The sequence below is a fragment of the Lithobates pipiens genome, unplaced genomic scaffold, assembly GCF_037356315.1.
Source record: "Lithobates pipiens isolate NorthernLeopardFrog02 unplaced genomic scaffold, aLitPip1_a1.2 Scaffold_16, whole genome shotgun sequence".
Taxonomy (NCBI): domain Eukaryota; kingdom Metazoa; phylum Chordata; class Amphibia; order Anura; family Ranidae; genus Lithobates; species Lithobates pipiens.
The window spans coordinates 497,599,334-497,613,733 of NW_027507748.1; the positions used below are offsets into that span (position 1 = coordinate 497,599,334).

At 40.4% G+C, this 14,400-nt stretch overlaps 1 protein-coding gene across 1 annotated transcript in view; it reads left to right on the forward strand.

The window, feature by feature from the left end:
- Positions 1 to 12,192, forward strand: part of EDNRB (endothelin receptor type B) — a 46,117-nt gene extending 33,925 nt beyond the window's left edge. Inside the window, exons 7-8 of the mRNA XM_077483063.1 lie at positions 5,431 to 5,539; positions 9,455 to 12,192. Of these exons, the coding sequence (XP_077339189.1) occupies positions 5,431 to 5,539; positions 9,455 to 9,607 (262 nt within the window). The 3' untranslated portion in view covers positions 9,608 to 12,192. The remainder of the gene's footprint in view (positions 1 to 5,430; positions 5,540 to 9,454) is intronic.
- Positions 12,193 to 14,400: the final 2,208 nt, after the last annotated feature.

The following is a 14,400-nucleotide window of genomic DNA, read 5'->3' on the forward strand; positions in this document are numbered from 1 at the left end:
TTTGTGTGTAAAGAGATGATATCATACCTTTAGCAAGTGGATCACTTTTGCACATTGATTCAAAAGTGGAAAGGTGAGGTAGGGGTGGTTCAGTATTTGTGAGAAACAGTTTTAGATTTGTAGGTATCTGAACAGTTCAGACTGCAGTAAACCATAGCTTTCCCTAAGTTCCAGAAATGATCGGAAGGAATTAGGAGTAATAAATTCATGGCGTTTTAAGATATTCGCATTTGACCAGGCTTTAAAGGATTTCAGATATATCCAGGCCGGATAGAAGGCAGAATATTTGAAAAAGGATAATAGAGGATTATGTTTTGATTGTAATTGATATGTTGTTTTCAGGCTGTCCCAAAGAGATACAAAATATTTAGCTATAGGGTTTCTTAGTGCACAACGATCTTTAGGATGAAGCCATATTAAGTTAGTGATTGAAAGTGGATCACATTCCAATGCTTCTATTAGTACCCATAATGGAATTTCCTTTTTTGTATGGTACTTGGTGATAATGGCCAGGTGGGTGGCTTTGTAATAGCTGGCAAAATTATGCAGAGTTTATGCTGTAGACCTCCTACTTCAATGGCAGTAATCGTGGGGTTGGTCCTAATAAATTGGGATAAGGGTTCTAAAATAAGAGCGAATATGAGGGGGGATAATGGGCATACCTGCCTTGTGCCTCTTTTGATGCTGAATGGTTTGGATTTGTATCCAGCATATTTTATATATGCCATAGTCTTATTATATAATGCTGTTATCCATTTAATAAAATGTGGGCCAAATCCCCATTTTTGTAAAGAGTATTTTATATGTATGGCCATGAAACTGTGTCAAATGCCCTCTTGATGTCCAATGAAAGAAAGCAAGAAGGCATACAATGGTTTTTGGCAATATGTGCCATAAGCACCACCCTGTGCACATTATCTTCCGCTTGTCTATGCGGCACAAAGCCTACCTGATCTTTATGTATTAAATTACAAATTATTTGGTTAAGGCATTTTGCTAAGATTTTTGCTAACAGCTTAATATCAAAATTCAGCAGAGAAATGGGGCGATAACCTGCGCAGGAAGTAGTATCAGAATGGATTCTTGTATGAAAGAATGGTCATTTAACAATATATTAAATATGTTGGCTAAAATGGGGGATAGAAGTTCTGTGAATGTATGGTAATATAAAGCCAAATAACCATCTGGGACCAGTCTTTTATTTGTTTTTAGTTCTTTAATGGAGGCAGCCACTTCATCTGTTGATATAGGTTTTTCTAAAAGTTCTTTTTGATCATGGGATAAGTCTGGTAAAGTTATGTAAGAAAAGAAAGAATCAGCTTCAGTATAATTAAAATTTTGAGTTGATTTGTATAAAGATGCTAGATGCGTTTTGAATTTAGGCACGATTTTGACTTGGTTGCTAGTGTAATTGTCTTTTGATACCTTCAAGTGAATAAGTTTGAATGGTTTATTTATTAAATTTAGTGCACGTGCTAAATAAGTGCCCCAGTTTGTTAGTTTTTGTATAAAAATTATGTCTAGTGCGTTTATAGGTTTTATCTGCAATTTCCGTAAGAAATTAGTCATATTCTATACACGTTTTCTCTAATTGGGATTTTGTGGCGGATTATTTTGAAATTAAATAGATGCAGCATTAAAGTTGTTTTCTAGTTTTCAGGCAAGGATTTTACGTTCCCTTTTAAACAATGCCATTTGTCTCTGTATATCGCCTTGCATTACCGGTTTGTGAGCTTCCCAGAGTGTAAGGGGGAGATATATCAGGTGTGTTATTGTGTATCAAGTTTTCTTTCAAAGCCTGCTCAACTTTCTGGCATTGTGATGGGTGTTTTAGCATTATGTCTGGTAAATATAAAGTAGGATCATGTGCCTTTGGCATAGTGGAAGCTATGGTTGTAACTACCGCATTGTGGTCTGACCATGGAATGGGAATTATATCAGATGTGATAATCTCAGGTATCATACAAATAGTTAAGAAAATATGGTTAATGCGGGAGAAGGATTGATGAGGGTGTGAAAAGTAAGTGTATCTTTTTTTAATTGGATTACTTTTCTCCAGGTATCAACTAAGTTGTACTTGGAGAGGAGTTGAGAGAAAGATAATTTGGTTGAGGTATTGTGAGGTGTGTAGAGCAATTTGTCAAGAAATGGGGGAATTACCTGATTAGAATCACCGTCCATAATAACTGTTCCAATTTTGTGTGTATTCGCCACTTGTAAAAGATGCGAGAGGAAAGAGGGGGGATTATTGCTAGGAACATAGTATGATACAAAAGTGACTGCTGTATCGATCATATGTCCCCAAAGTACTATGTGTCATCCTTCTGGGTCTTTGATCTCCGATAATAAAGTGAAAGCGGTGGATCAGTGGATAGCTATAAGAGTTACTCTTTGTTTGAATTTTGCAGAGGCTGCAAAAATTTGCGGATAAAAAGGGGACATATATTTAGGAGTGGAATCCTTAGCGAAGTGTGCTTCCTGTAGACACACAATGTGTGCCTTACATACATGAAAAGTATGAAATGCTTTGGTCCTTTTTTGTGGTATGTTTAAACCCTAAACATTCAAGAATAATACATTTATTGGAGCCATGATAACTGATTATAAAGAGTGAACTTACCAAGACGTATACAATTCTGGGTTGGAGGAGTGACCTGTGTGAACTTAATAGGAATAGGAGAGAAAGGGGGTCTCGTAGAGTATGAAGTGGAAGAGAAAGAAAAAGCAGAAGCAAAAAAGGTAACAATTAGGTAATAAATAATAAATATAGCTTGATTTGAGACAAATAGATATGCAAAAAAATTCAAAATTGGCCTGTGATAGGGTATATCGATCACCCACATCGTATGTGTGGATGAACGAGGTAGACCAAGGAGGGCGCACGGGTCATCCGCATGCAGGGAAAAAGCCCTATAGTGAAAGCATCAAAAGGATGCATGTATTTCGGGTAGCAGGTAGAATGTAACCATTCTAGGTATTCCTATATAATTGCCTAGATAATATAACATTTTTAGTTTAACTTGTCATATATCCTGAAGGTAATTTAAAACATTTAATAACTGGGATAAATCTGGAGATAAAATTTTAATAATTCTGAACTATCTTGTATATATTGCAATGGTATACCTGAAGCTATTATTATTTCTATTAACCGTGTTTGTATTCAAACTATAATATTAGACACCATTAAAAAGGTGATATTATCTCATATCGAGTACACACCAAATGAGGCTATTAGGAATAATAGGGTTATAATAGGCTAATATTTAAGTAAATAAATTGTTACTTTTATCTTACCCCTAATTAGCTTGAACATTGGTAGTATTTTACTGTTAGTCATTTCCTGACCAGTCGTGAAACTAAAATCACAAAAAGAAAAATAATTAATATATAAGGAAAAATTAAAAAGAGAAATAATTCCAAACAGCCTCTTAGGGGTTAAGTATATAGGGTTAATTCTCAAGTCAATTATAGAATTTGAAAAGAAGGAATGTCACTGGTTTAAAAAAAAAAAAAAGTAAAAGTCTCTCAGGTTAAAGAGTTCAAACAGGATATATGATCTCTTTCAAAACAAAACAACTGAATTTGCTATGAGTTGATATTTTCAGTCCACAGAATTTTCTTGATTGAAAGGAGTGGGGGCATATTTTATTATTTTGTGAGAATGATGATTTCCATTATTCCTTGTATTTTGGGGTGTGTTGCTTGTTGGTGAAGATGGGGCTGCTCTTCTGTGCTGTGGGGATGTGCAAGTTGTTTCATGCATCAGGTGCAGGTGGGTGTATTAAAGTCTGTTGCAGTTCTTCAGCCGTTTTAGAGGTGTATCTCTTGCCTTGAAAAGTGAATTTGATGGAAAAGGGGAATTCCCATTGGTATATAATATTGTGGCGTTGGAGTTCCAGTAATTGGGGTTTCATTGAGTGTCTTTTAGCAATAGTGAGCTGGAATAGATCCGCAAACAGCTGATATTTTTACCCTTGAAAGATTAAATCTTTTATCTCTGGCCGCTGTCATTATTTGTTCCTTTGAACGGTCCATCTCTTTTCTTTGCTGCGAGGGCTCGGTGGACTCTGTCTAATTCCAGACATTCTATAGGGATGGAAATTTGAAGTTCTTGAAATAGCGCAGTAATTGTAGACTGTAGGTCTGTTACCGTTTCTGGAATTCCTCTTATGCACAAATTGGATCTCCTGGCCCTATTTTCATAGTCCTCTAATTTGGATTGGAGTAATAAATTTTCTTCTTTTATATTCTGCATTTCAATCATATTGTCCTGTGTGTTCAATTCTATTTCATCCATTTTTAACTCCAAAGCAGCAGTGCAGTTGCCTAGCTCTCTAATCTCTTTGGGGAGGCTTCTAGTTATCTGTTCAGAGGTCTGCTTTAATGCGTTACGGAGCATTTTCTCAAACTGATGCAAAAGTGCTGGAGATGCTGTGGATATTTGTGAGGGATTATGTGAAGAAGTTAGTTCAGTTTTTAAATCAGCAGGAGAAATTAGCTGAGTTGTTTTTTTTTGCCTGTTGGAATGTATTGAGGCAGTGAATGTGGAGGGAGCTGCCGCCATTTTAGCTGTGGTGCGCCCTGTGCATGTCTTTTGTGAGGATAATTTTTGATTTGCCACGGTTTCCTGCCAACACCATTGTGGCGGCTTAAAATGGTATCTGCCTGTTCCCTGGTACAAGGGGGTGCTGAAGGATACCTTTTTATCCTGCTATGTCCCTTATGAAGGCAGCTTTATCCCTCGGCGGAGCGGAGCTCTAGCTCTCCATGTTTGTCATGCTAGACTTCACGCATGCACACTCGAGCATTAGTATTTTTAACGATAGTGGGCATTAATACTACACTTTATACAAAAATACAGGATATTATTGCCGAGAGATTACTGCTGTTGTTTATGGCAAATATGCCTTTTTTAGGGATGCCTTTTCATTGAACTTAAATAGCACTAGTAAAGCAACTCTTCAAAAACGCAGCATGCAAGACTTTTTACAGTGCAGTGGTGGGGACAGATTTTTTAAAACAGTATTTTTTTTGTACATTCATACATTTTATCTTCAATGAACCAACCCTAAATGGCCTATCTTGTAATTGGTCTAATCTCAAAGATTATTTACCAAGCAAGCTGGTTAAAATGAGAGAGTGAATTAATGGGAGAATCTACAAATCTATACAGTATCAAATACCTTCTTAAAATATAGAGTACCATAAAAGTAATTCATTAGTTACATCAAAAATACTATAACATTCATGTATTACTTTGTAGTAAAAATTTAACATTTTTACTACAAGCTTGCAACTGTATCTTGTCTTCTTGGATTATACTAAAAATACTACATTCATTTAAAAAGTTTAATATGTGACTTTGACTATAGTGTCTGTCTGCTATATAAAAATGATAATAAACTACATTTTTTTTTTCAATTGCAGCTTTCTGCTCCCGTTGAACTATGTTGGTATAAACATGGCCGACTTAAATTCATGCATTAATCCTATTGTGCTTTACTTAGTTAGCACAAAATATAAAAAATGTTTTAAGGTAAGATTTTAAAAAATAATTATTCCTTCTAACATACAGATATAGTATTTTTTATGTCCCAGGTAAATTCTTGCATTTTTATAGCCCTGTGTCCCCAAAATGTTATGGGTTGAAACTGATTTATGATTACAAATGCATCAATATTCCTCTTTTTCACCCAGCAGTGCTCTAGGCTGGCAGAGCTGAGTAAAATCCACACCCCCCAAGACAAGTCTTCTTATGCCGCGTACACACGATCAGACTATCCGGTGGACCTTTTTTTCCCAAAAGTCCGGCGGACTTAGAAAGTAGTTTTGACTCAAAAATTGTCCGCCGGACTGCGAGTCCAGTGGACAATCCAGCCGTCTGTGCACTAGTCTGCCAGACTTTTGAAATGAACGGACTTTCCCACACATGGAGAAAAGTCCGTTAATTTTGAACGTGGCTCCAGGTAGACGGAACTAGCGAAGGAGGTCAATGTCGCCGCCTCCATGGGCGAGATTGACATGTTGCTGGCCCGTCACGTGGTATGAAATTAAAGGGGAAGCCCTACGCTGAAAAAATGGCGTGGGGGCCCCCCAAAGTCCATATCAGACCCTTATCCGAGCACGCAGCCCGGCCGGTCAGGAAAGGGGGTGGGGAGGAGCGAGCGCCCCCCCCCTCCTGAGCTGTACCAGGCCACGTGCCCTCAACATGGGGGGGTGCTTTGGGGAAGGGGGACCATGCGGCCCCCCCACCCCAAAGCACTTTGTCTCCATGTTGATGAGGACAAGGGCCTCTTCCCGACAACCCTTGCCATTGGTTGTCAGGGTCTGCGGGCAGGGGGGGCTCATTGGAATCCGGGAGCCCCCTTTAATAGGGGGGCCCCCAGATACCGGCCCCCCACCCTATGGGAATGAGTATTGGGGTACAATGTACCCCTACCCATTCACCTGGTGAAAAAATGTAAATAAAACACAAGACAAGGTTTCAAAATAATTTATTGCACAGCTCCGGGGGTCTTCTTCCGTCTTGGGAGGTCTTCCCGCTGGACTCCTCCGCTATCTTCTGCTAGCTCTTTTACTAGCGGAGGAGCCTGGCTTCCTTCTTCGTCGCCGCACGGGGGTCTTCTTCCGACTTCGGGGATCTTGTCCCCCTCTTCGGGGGTCTTGTCCCCCTCTTCGGTTCTTCTTGCCGGGCCTCCGCTTTCTTCCTTTAGCTCTCCCCTCGTCGGTTCTTCTTGCAGGGCCTCCTCTCCTTCTTCCAGCTCTTTTACTAGCGGTGGCCTGGTCTTCTGTCGCTGCTGCCGCCTTCTCTTCTTCTCTTCTTCTTCTTCCTTGAGATGTTGACTCAACGCTCTCTCTGGCCGCAATGACAGGGACGCGGTGTGCGACAACTTATATAGGGGCAATGGGCGGGGTCACCCGGTGATGTCCCCGCCCCTTATGATGTAACAGTCCCAGAGGATGCTGGGACTGTGACATCATAAGGAACGGGGACACCACCCACTGTCCCTATATAAGTCGCCGCACACCGCGTCCCTGTCATTGCGGCCAGAGAGAGCGTCGAGTCAACATCTCAAGGAAGAAGAAGAAGAAGACGAAGAGAAAAAGAGAAGGCGGTGGCGGAGACAGAAGACCGGGCCACTGCTAGTAAAAGAGCTGGAAGAAGGATCGGAAGCCCGGCAAGAGGAACTGAAGAGGGGGACAAGACCCCCGAAGTCGGAAGAAGAAGCGGCGGCGACAGAAGAACGGGCCACCACTAGTAAAAGAGCTAAAGGAAGAAAGCGGAGGCCCGGCAAGAAGAACCGAAGAGGGGGACAAGACCCCCGAAGAGGGGGACAAGACCCCCAAAGTCAAAAGAAGACCCCTGGGCAGCGAAGAAAAAGAAAGCCGGCTCCTCCACTAGTAAAAGAGCTAGCAGAAGATAGCGGAGGAGTCCGGCGGGAAGACCCCCAAGACAGAAGAAGACCCCCAGAGCTGCGCAATAAATTATTTTGAAACCTTGTGTTGTGTTTTATTTACATTTTTTTCACCAGGTGAATGGGTAGGGGTACATTGCACCCCAATACTCATTCACATAGGGTGGAAGGCCGGTATCTGGGGGCCCCCCTATTAAAGGGGGCTCCCAAATTCCGATAAGCCCCCGCCCGCAGACCCCGACAACCAACGGCCAGGGTTGTCGGGAAGAGGCCCTTGTCCTCATCAACATGCAGACAAGGTGCTTTAGGGTGGGGGGGCCACACGGCTCCCCCTTCCCCAAAGCAGCCCCCCATGTTGACTGGTACAGCTCAGGAGGGGGTCGCTTGCTCGTCCCCACCCCCTTTCCTGACTATCCGGGCTGCGTGCTCGGATAAGGGTCTGATATGGACTTTGGGGGGACCCCATGCCATTTTTTTCGGCATAGGGCTTCCCCTTTAAGTCCATACCAAGTGATGGGGCTAGTGAGGTGTCAATCTTGCCCATGGAGACGGCAACCTCCTGCGCTAGTCCCATCTACCTGGTGCCTCTTTCAAAATTAACGGACTTTCCTCCGTGTGTGGGCAAGTCCGTTCATTTCAAAAGTACAGAGGACTCCAGCCATAGTCCGGCGGACCTAGTCCGCCAGAAAAGTCTGGTTGTGTGTGGGCAGGTCCCCTGGTTCGGAAAGTCCAGCTGACTTTCCGGCGGTTTGTCCGCCAGACTAAGTCCGCCGGATAGTCTGATCATGTGTATGCGGCATTATACTGGTTGTATTACAGAGAAGGGGTGGGAGTGTATCCGAACAGTTCTGTTACATTATAGATCTTACTAAGTCTAACTCTGGCACCTATCACAGTCACATTTAGACTCAATGCACAGATTCGGTTACAGGAAAGTTAGACTAGCAAAATGTAGGTTGTTAGTACAAAGTATCTGACTGCATATGCATATCTATTTGTGTGACCTCCGTTGCCTTTTATACTTACTAAAAAAAAACGTGTGAATAAAAGATAACATATGTTTATGATCTTCAAAGGTTTTTAATTCCAAATTTAGAAATATGCAATGGCAAATTTTGCTTACTGCATCCTATTGCAGCTGTGCCTAAAGCAGAACTTCACCCAAAAAGGTTTTAAATACTGTATCCAGGTGGGGAAATTGTTCTCATGTTTGGCTCTGGTGACAATTGTGATCGGAACAGAAAATTATGGGAAATGCACATTTTTGGAGATTTCACTGGAACAGGTGGTGAAGGAAATCTTCCAAAACTCGAAATACATGTCTAAGAGGGGTATATTCTCACCTTAAAAGAGATCTCTGCTTACTTCCTGCTGTATGTCTGGGAGACTATATGAAGGAAAATCTCCCTGATGGGACAGAGACGTAAAAAAGAAAACCTGGTTGTAGTCTTAACCGTTCCCTTCCTGATCTAAAACAAGGCAACATCTATTGGCTGTATATACACATTACAGTACTCCTGAGAGTATTATTTTTTACACTCTATTGCCTAAATGAGTGCACACAATAAGAAGACAATGCTGACAGGATGAAAGATTTTCACGTAATTAGTATAGTATTTGTATGAAAAAAATCATATGTCCAAGACTTTGCATGCTCAAAAATGAAAGAATATACTACAATACAATACATAACATTACACATACTGTTGTATTCTGTTGTAAGATCATTTTCATAATTGTATCAACATATTGGTTTTCAATATGAGACTAGCATGTAAAAAAACGGACTATCATTTGCCCAATATTCTTATCGTGTGTTCTAGGCATTAAGTGGCTTTCAGTTACTTCCCTATACTTTTATTACATATCATGCTTTGCTGTACTAACTAAAAGTATATGTTTCTGAACTCTAAAATGAATATTTGAATATTTTAATTTTCTGTTCTGAAATATTCTTGTATCTCTAACAGCCAATTACATAAAAGTATCAATATAATATAATATTACAATGTTTTCATTCATTATTTTCCTTTCAGTCATGCTTGCGCTGCTGTTGTCAACCCAAGGAGTCAACAAATATTGAAAATAGGCAATCCTGTATAAAATTTAAAGGCTGTGATCATGCCTATGAGACTTTTTCTCCAACGACTAAGTCCATTCTTGTTGAAACAGAAGATGTGTCCATATGAATATTTTTATTCAAGATCAAAAGGAAATTCAGAAAGGACTGGGAATTCTGAAGATTGGCAATGTGAGAACTTGGAACCCTTTAGAATAGGCAAAAACACACTTCAGTAGGTCTGCACTTAAATGGCACTTAAACTTTGACTCCAAGTTGCATCTGGTATTTGTAAATCGCAAAGATAATGCTGCATTTTTTAGGTATAATAATACAGCCAATGAATAGGCATGTAATCAACTGCCAACACCTTGGCTCGTGCAAGCCCAATACAAGAAGAAAATAGATATCTGAATTAAGGTCTTCTGTTAATTATTAGGATGGTGACCTGCTGCTGGTAGAGTTCATGGCAGGTGAACAGAAGCTAAGAGAACTATACTAGGTAAACATTTAAGAAATTTGAGCCAAGCAAGTCTTTGGTGCAAGCTATCCTTATGATGTCCCTTTGATGTTTAAAGCTGAAAGACAGGCAGATATAACAGACACAAATTAATGCAGTTCTGTATTTATCACTACATCAATACATCTAATTAAAGCTTACAATGAATCTGCTTATATTCTGCCTTTACTGGACCTACCCCACCATTCTTAAGAGATTTTTATAGAAATATTTTTCCTTTTTAATAACATACATTTTAGACCCAGTGGTGTCATTGCTGGGCCTCTCCACTTCTTTATGCAATACAGGCAGATCATGGCTGTTGGGAAGGACTGGCAGGGTGATGTACATAGGTTCCTGAAAACATCACAGCACCCTGGCCCAGTACACCTCTCAAGACCCCTAAGAGCACCCTCCTCCATTACTCCTCTCAAGACCCCTTTGTGTATCTTGCCCCCAGTACACCTTTTAAGACCCCTGATTAAAGCAATGGACTGGCTCTTGGGTGGAATTGTGTAATTATCATAACGCATTAATGGCTGGATGCCAGTTTGGAGGAGAGGATGTTCCTAGGAAGACTTCATTTTTATGCAGACCACCCTAAGTAACAACCAAATGTAAAGTCCATGTCTGAAAGAACCAAAACACAACAGTTAGGCTGAGGAGGAAAAGGCTGCATGAAGCTCTTCCAGTCAGGAATTGAAGCAGACTTTATCTGACTTAATTAAACTTGTAAGGCACACTATAAAAGCTTACAGTGTGTCGTAACATCAAAGTAGGCTAATTCAGAACCAAAAAAGAGCCTGTACAACTATGAATTACTGAAGATAAGGCTGGAGTTTAATACAGAGCAGAGCTCAGAGAAAGAATCAATACAAGGAGCCAGTCACTTATACTGCTGTGCTCATGTACCAACAAAAAAACATGCTGATAGGAGGTGTGCTGCTCTATTTTCACTGTCCAGTCATAGCCTAGGGGTGCAGGGTGGACATGACTTGTACGTGTTAACCAATCAGGGCAGAGACATTTTAGATCTTTCATTCTGCTAGACAGGGCCATGTTTTGAGGAAGAGATGTGTAAATCTCAGGATTAGATGGATAGAAATACAAATGCTTTGGCAGGTAAAACTGTTTTTATACATATATTTTATATATGCATATCAAATGTTTATTTAGCTGTTTGTCTGGAGTCAAGCTTTAAAATATGATTCTTTTTTATCTATTTCAGCAATTAAAATACAGTGAAATAAGCTTTAGCACTGGTTCACACTGGAACACGGTGCTGGAAAGGTGCATACCATGCATGTTTCCCTCACTGCATGTGAATACAATGCCCTTGTGGGACATGAACAGATACCATTACTTGGTAAATTGTTTGGGTACAACGTGGCATGAAAAAGTAGTGCTTGCACTACTTTTTTCATTGTGCATTGATATGAATAGGCTGTCAAGACCACAAAAGGAATGAACATGTTCTAGTTTTGAATCGGCATTTAACCTTAAAAACAATCCCTTTGTTCAATAGTACAAAAATACTAAATTCGATAAAGTATTTCCAGAAAATTCGAATTTTGTTAATTTTGGATAGAGTATGGTAGGAAGAAAACTGTTCTAACCTTAGTTTGAGAGGTACAGTATACGCTCATTTACTTGAAGGAAAAATCTTTATCATCAACACAGACAGTTTAAGTAGAGTATGAGAATACTACCACACCTGTCAGCTTTTTTTGGTGTGCCCTTACTTCCTGTCTAATAACACATTCCCACTGGGACAATAAGTGGGGTAAATCTTTCCAACAGAACCCTAGATAACATTGGCATCCCAAAGGGAGTTCTAATCATTTTCTAATCTATCAAAACAATTTTTGGCCGGATGTACCGTTTATTTGTTGTGTACACAGCTGGTGAAACAATATGATATAAAATGTGCGTTCAATTGCTTTTCATTTTGTCATGTGTTACAAAACAATTGAAAGGCAGATTTTACAAGTACTTGGGACTTAGTGGCTATGTCTTCTGCAATCAGGCTCTGAGGAAGAAGGTATCCCTTCGAAACATGTCAGCCAGCAATTGTCCTTAAGTTCTCTCCTTTACCATCTGGAGCCTGTTGTACCTAAATTGACTGCCACCATTTAGAGGCTTTTTACAAAACAAACTTCACATATTTGTGAGTAGTTTTTAATCTGTTTTTACAAATAAATTTACTAAAGGATAATGCACAAGGCTGGTGTGCCCTCTTTTCGTTATTCCCTCTCTTGATTGCTAGGATACCCCCATCCTGGAGGGCAGCAAGGCCTGTGGAATTATCCTTTGAACATTAGATCACCCAGACATCACGCTTATGCGCAAGAGTATTTGTTTTTAGATTTTCATTGTCATGGGGATGTGTTCAATGTCTGCATCTGCTTTAACATTTTTTTAAACATTTCTTTTAAAAGCCAGGGTATATTTTAAAAAGTAATATGTAAAAATAAATATAGCAGATATTATTTTCCCTTGGTTTTCCACAATATCATATGCAAAGTATTCAAATTTGTCCATGAATGTTCTATTAGACTTAAGTAGGTTTGCGGAAATAGGCAGCAGGGATTACAAGATGTATGTATTTATATCAACATTTTGCTGTGTTAAGGGATGGCAGATTCCTAGTTCCCAGAGTTAGCACATTTTTACCCTTTCCATAATACATATAGCATTAATACCGTCACATCCTCTCCATCAACAATATACAATATAACAGATATTCATTTACAGTATTTAATGCCTATTCACACAATAGTGTAGTGACTGACATTTTTCAGCACTAGAAGAACACCAGTCACCACTAGAGCACATAGAATACAACTGTTTCCTATGTGCCCTGTTTATACTACAATGCAGCCCGCATGTGTGGTGCACACCAGAAAGCACCAAATGTCACCGCACAGCAGTGCAAAGCACCACTCTGCTGTGTAGTGACATAAATTAAGCTAACACAACAAAAGGGAACTGTGTGATGTGCTGAAACAAGCTTTATGCTACCCCCTTATGCTGGCTCACTGGCTGCCATCAAAACAGACCACTGCCCACATGCTAAACTGATTCAGTTTAGAGTATAAGCAGTGTGACGAGGCCCTTAGTGTCCTGGATATTTCCTTCAAGGAGTTTTGATAATTTGCAACAAATACTGATTCTGTAGTGCCTGCATATTTTTGCATCTGTGATGTACATAACATGTTTAAATTCATGGGAGGTACTGTGATACAGATAGTTAGAACAGGTGATTGGAGAAGAATGTGATCCACGGGATTTGCATTTCTGACTTTGGGCTGCCACATTGGTGGCTCAATCATGGAGCTGCATGTTGCAATGAAGGTTTAGAATGCATAATGAAGAAAAAATGGGGCACAGCTATAAGAGCAATGCTATATAGGAGTGTATGCCCATCTACATGCCTGGGTATAAGTCCAAAATCACCACAACACTTACAAATGATCATAACTAATCTGAATCATTCATTTTCAAAAAATAGAAAAAACGGAAAATTTATGTCAAATACTTACCGTAATTTTCCTTTCCTGATGGACTCCATGGCAGCCTACGTGTGGGTTTAGTCCCGCCTCCATTACCCTATAGGACGACACTCCCATAAATCTTTGCTCCCTGCCACAGGCCGTGTTCGGTAACTATCCTACTCCAGCCATTTGGGAGGGAACTCCTGCTGCCATGGAGTCCATCAGGAAAGGAAAATTACGGTAAGTATTTGACATAAATTTTCCGTTTTCCTGACAGACTCCATGGCAGCCTACGTGTGGGAAATAACTCACCAAGACACACCCGGGTGGGCAAAAATGCTGCTTAACAAAGATTTATTTGACACCGTCAACTGACAAAACTTTAACACCAAAATCAACTGAGGATAAAGCCGCTGGCTCAACACAATAATGAGACATAAAGGTGTGAATGGAAGACCACGAGGCTGCCCTGCATATCACGTCAGGGGCCACATGGCGAGAAGCCGCCCACGAGGTCGAAAGACTTCTGGTTGAATGTGCCGTCACCGCCTGAGGAGGAGCCAAGCCCTTATCTCTGTATGCCCACTGGATTGCTTGAACTATCCATGCAGCGATTGCCCTGACTGATGCTCTAGTGCCCTTGTTCTTACCACAGAACAGAACGAACAGGAAGTCCGACTGCCGGAACGGAGCTGTAGCTTCCAAGTAGAGCTTTAAAGATCTTCCAACGTCAAGAGGATGAATATCTGAGGAATCCGAGGATCTGAATAGGGGTAGAGAGATTTCTTGATTATTATGAAAGACTGAAGTGACTTTAGGGTTTGACCCTAACATTGGAACTAGGACCACTCTATCCGGAAAAAAGGTTAGAAAAGGCTCCTTGGCTCCCAGAGCTTGAATTTCCGAAACTCGTTTCGCTGAGGTGACCGC